The sequence below is a fragment of the Rhagoletis pomonella genome, unplaced genomic scaffold (assembly GCF_013731165.1).
Source record: "Rhagoletis pomonella isolate Grant_MI unplaced genomic scaffold, Rhpom_1.0 Rhpom_scaffold_00024, whole genome shotgun sequence".
NCBI classification, from domain to species: Eukaryota; Metazoa; Arthropoda; class Insecta; order Diptera; family Tephritidae; genus Rhagoletis; species Rhagoletis pomonella.
The window spans coordinates 804,969-807,748 of record NW_023458578.1 but is presented as its reverse complement, the minus strand read 5'-3'; the positions used below and the strand labels follow the sequence as shown (position 1 = coordinate 807,748).

Here is a 2,780-nt window from a genome sequence, read left to right as displayed (position 1 = left end):
GCCAGAATACAACCCTGATATATATTGCTCTCTATATTTTCACATTTGTGTCAAGATATAACTCAATCCTGTGAGGACGCAGCTACAGGTAGCTGTCACAAACTATCACCAGCCTGTGCGGGGGAAGCGTTTATCAACCGAGAAAGGTAGGCGAACAGACCTGCAGGAACTAGTGACAATCAGCGACACTGTCCGCAAGGAACACAGTTATCGCAAAATGGCAGTTTTGGTGTTGCCTTATGCTCTGGAAAAATTATTACCTGGTGAAATTTATGGCACGCTACCGGGTGCGCTATACGCCGAAGAATAAAGTATTTATATTTTGTGCGGCGAACAGTAACCCATAACAAACCTGCTTCACTTCACGACTCGTCACAGAAGCGAACAGGAAAAAGGGTTAACTGTCTTCACAAGGCGTCCGCAAGAGAGTTAGGTGGTAAAATCACAAGAACGTGATATAGAGTCTCAAAAAAAGTGTTTAGCCGGGCAAAAAAAAAATAACACCCCGTAGTTACGTCAGGTGGCAGTTAGGGTTCGTCCGACTCAGTATTGGGAGACTAGTAAGTTTAGTTCTATGATACTGGACCACTGAAGGTAACGCCGGTACTACTTTCCGCGTCAGTATTCGCCTGTAATGCTGGGTGGATCAGATCTGTATAGTCAGCCTCCGGAACTATAAGTCTACTGATTCAGTTAATACTGAATCGGGTTCCTGTAATTCTTGTATTCATAAAACAATGAGTTTAATGTTTTAAAAGGTTCAATCTGGGGTTTCAGTAAGTCAGGGTGGTTTTTGTAATTCTGGTAGTGAAGAAAAAATTAAAGGTATACCAGAGTTTGCCTGGCGTATTCGACACAATCAACGGCTGCGTAACTAAGTGTGGGTTGAATTAGCGTTCTTTTCGAAATGCTTGAGTCAGAATTATACCGAGTAAACTCTGGGGAAAAATTCAAGTCCGGTGTTGTGGTGGTTCTCTATTGTTTTAGGCCAGAGAAGCCTACCCCCCAAAGTGCCGAACTTAGTCGGTCTTTACACCCTGCCCCCGACTAGTTCAACACCGCTAAGAAGAACACAGGGTAGGCTGTCCTGAAAAGGACACTTGGCCGCGAGTTTATAGCCGTCCGGCGGCTGGGAAAAACGTGTATATATTTATTTTGTTTCCTATTCATTATGGCTTTGCGGCCCAAGAGACATTTTCTTAAAGGAGAACTCGTCAAAACTCCGAAAGGCATTAGACATTTTGATAAGGAGAACTCGTCAAAACTCCTAAAAGGCAATCCTAATGGGAGTGCGGATTGTCAGGCAGTTCACGACTCCCGGTGGGATCGCACGTGAACGTCCTATGAATATAGATGCTCGGGGAGGATACTGGGCGGTTTGTCCCCGACCGCGAAAGCGCCCAGTGGAAAGGACAGTACGAGAAAAAAAAGATGCTCTATTCACATTCCCTGGCTAGAGTTAGCCACCCCCCAATTGCCGAACTTAGTCGGTCTTCACAGTACGGCCCCTCCGCTAGTCCAGTAGCTCGTCTCTGTCTCAATTCTTTACCAGGGCGAATTTATATCTGAATTCTCGCCTTGTTCTTTACTGCTAAGGAGTAGTAATGAATGACGTATATTCTCTACCAGCAGAGAAATGATCGGTAGGGAAGAGTTACAGAAGCGAGTTACAGCCCTACATGACTTAGCTTCGAGGAAAATCCATGCAGAGTTGGACCCCGGGCAGTCTGCGGCGGTCAAGGTTTTACCCTTTCGCTAAGTTTAATATTGGAAAAAAACGTGTATATATATAAATTTGAGAAAAAACGTGATTATTAAATTTTGAAAAAAAAGCTTAACTTCGAATCGCTCTTCGTGACAGATGACAGTGTCACGGCCGAATGTCAGATGCATGGAACCTCCCGATCGGTTTGCCATTCAAGTCCTCTAAATCGTACAAAGCATTGCCTACCCTTCGCAGGACGCGACACTTGATATATTTAGGCAAGAATTTAGCATTTATGCCTTGCTTAAAATTGCTAAGAGCGAAGTTTTTCCGGAATACTTCATGTCCTTCCCGGTAATTCACAACTCGCGTACGTTTGTTGTACGTGTTCGCTGCTCTGTCTTGCGCTAACTCAAGGTTCTTTCGTATATGTTCGCGAATGTTTGCTAGCTTGTCAGCTCTGCTTGTAATCGGGACTTCGTCTTGTCTTAGGCTACCCAGTTTCTCCAGTATGCTATAGGCTGGCGCATGTTGTATCATATTTTGTCCAAATAACGCGAAGTATGGCGAGCTCTGAATCGACGTATGGTAATCGCTTCTTAAAATCGACAGAATTTCGGGAATATGTTTGTCCCAGTCCATGTGATCTTGTTTGTCTTTCAGGAATATTCTAACTTTCGAAACAATCTCTCTGTTCACGCGTTCAGAGGCGTTAGCCTGCCGTGAGTATAACCCCGTCAAAAAACTGCTGCATCTCCTTCGAAATGAATTGCTTCCCGTTATCACTATGGACGAATTGAGGGACCCCGAAAGCTGGAAAAATCTCTGTACTAAAGAAGCTAATTACGTTTGCCGACGTCGCGTTTTGCATCGCCTTCAAAAATACGTATTTGGAAAAATGGTCTAGCACTATAAACAAAAACTGGTTTCTTCGCTTTGAACCCGGATATGGACCTAAGAAATCGCAATAAAGACGCTGGAATGGCCTCTCGGATACGAAGGAATTGCCCATAGGTGGTCTGGACACTTGATTGGTGGCTTTCACGGCTTTGCAGGTTTCGCAACGGCTTACATA

The 2,780-nt window shown here is 44.4% G+C and overlaps 1 protein-coding gene across 1 annotated transcript; it reads right to left on the bottom strand.

Annotated features, from left to right (window-relative positions):
- Positions 1-1,870: 1,870 nt before the first annotated feature.
- LOC118749631 lies at positions 1,871-2,347 on the bottom strand. Its single transcript, XM_036484433.1, has one exon. The coding sequence runs from the start codon at positions 2,345-2,347 to the stop codon at positions 1,871-1,873; it is 477 nt and encodes a 158-aa protein (XP_036340326.1).
- Between the last annotated feature and the right edge of the window lie 433 nt (positions 2,348-2,780).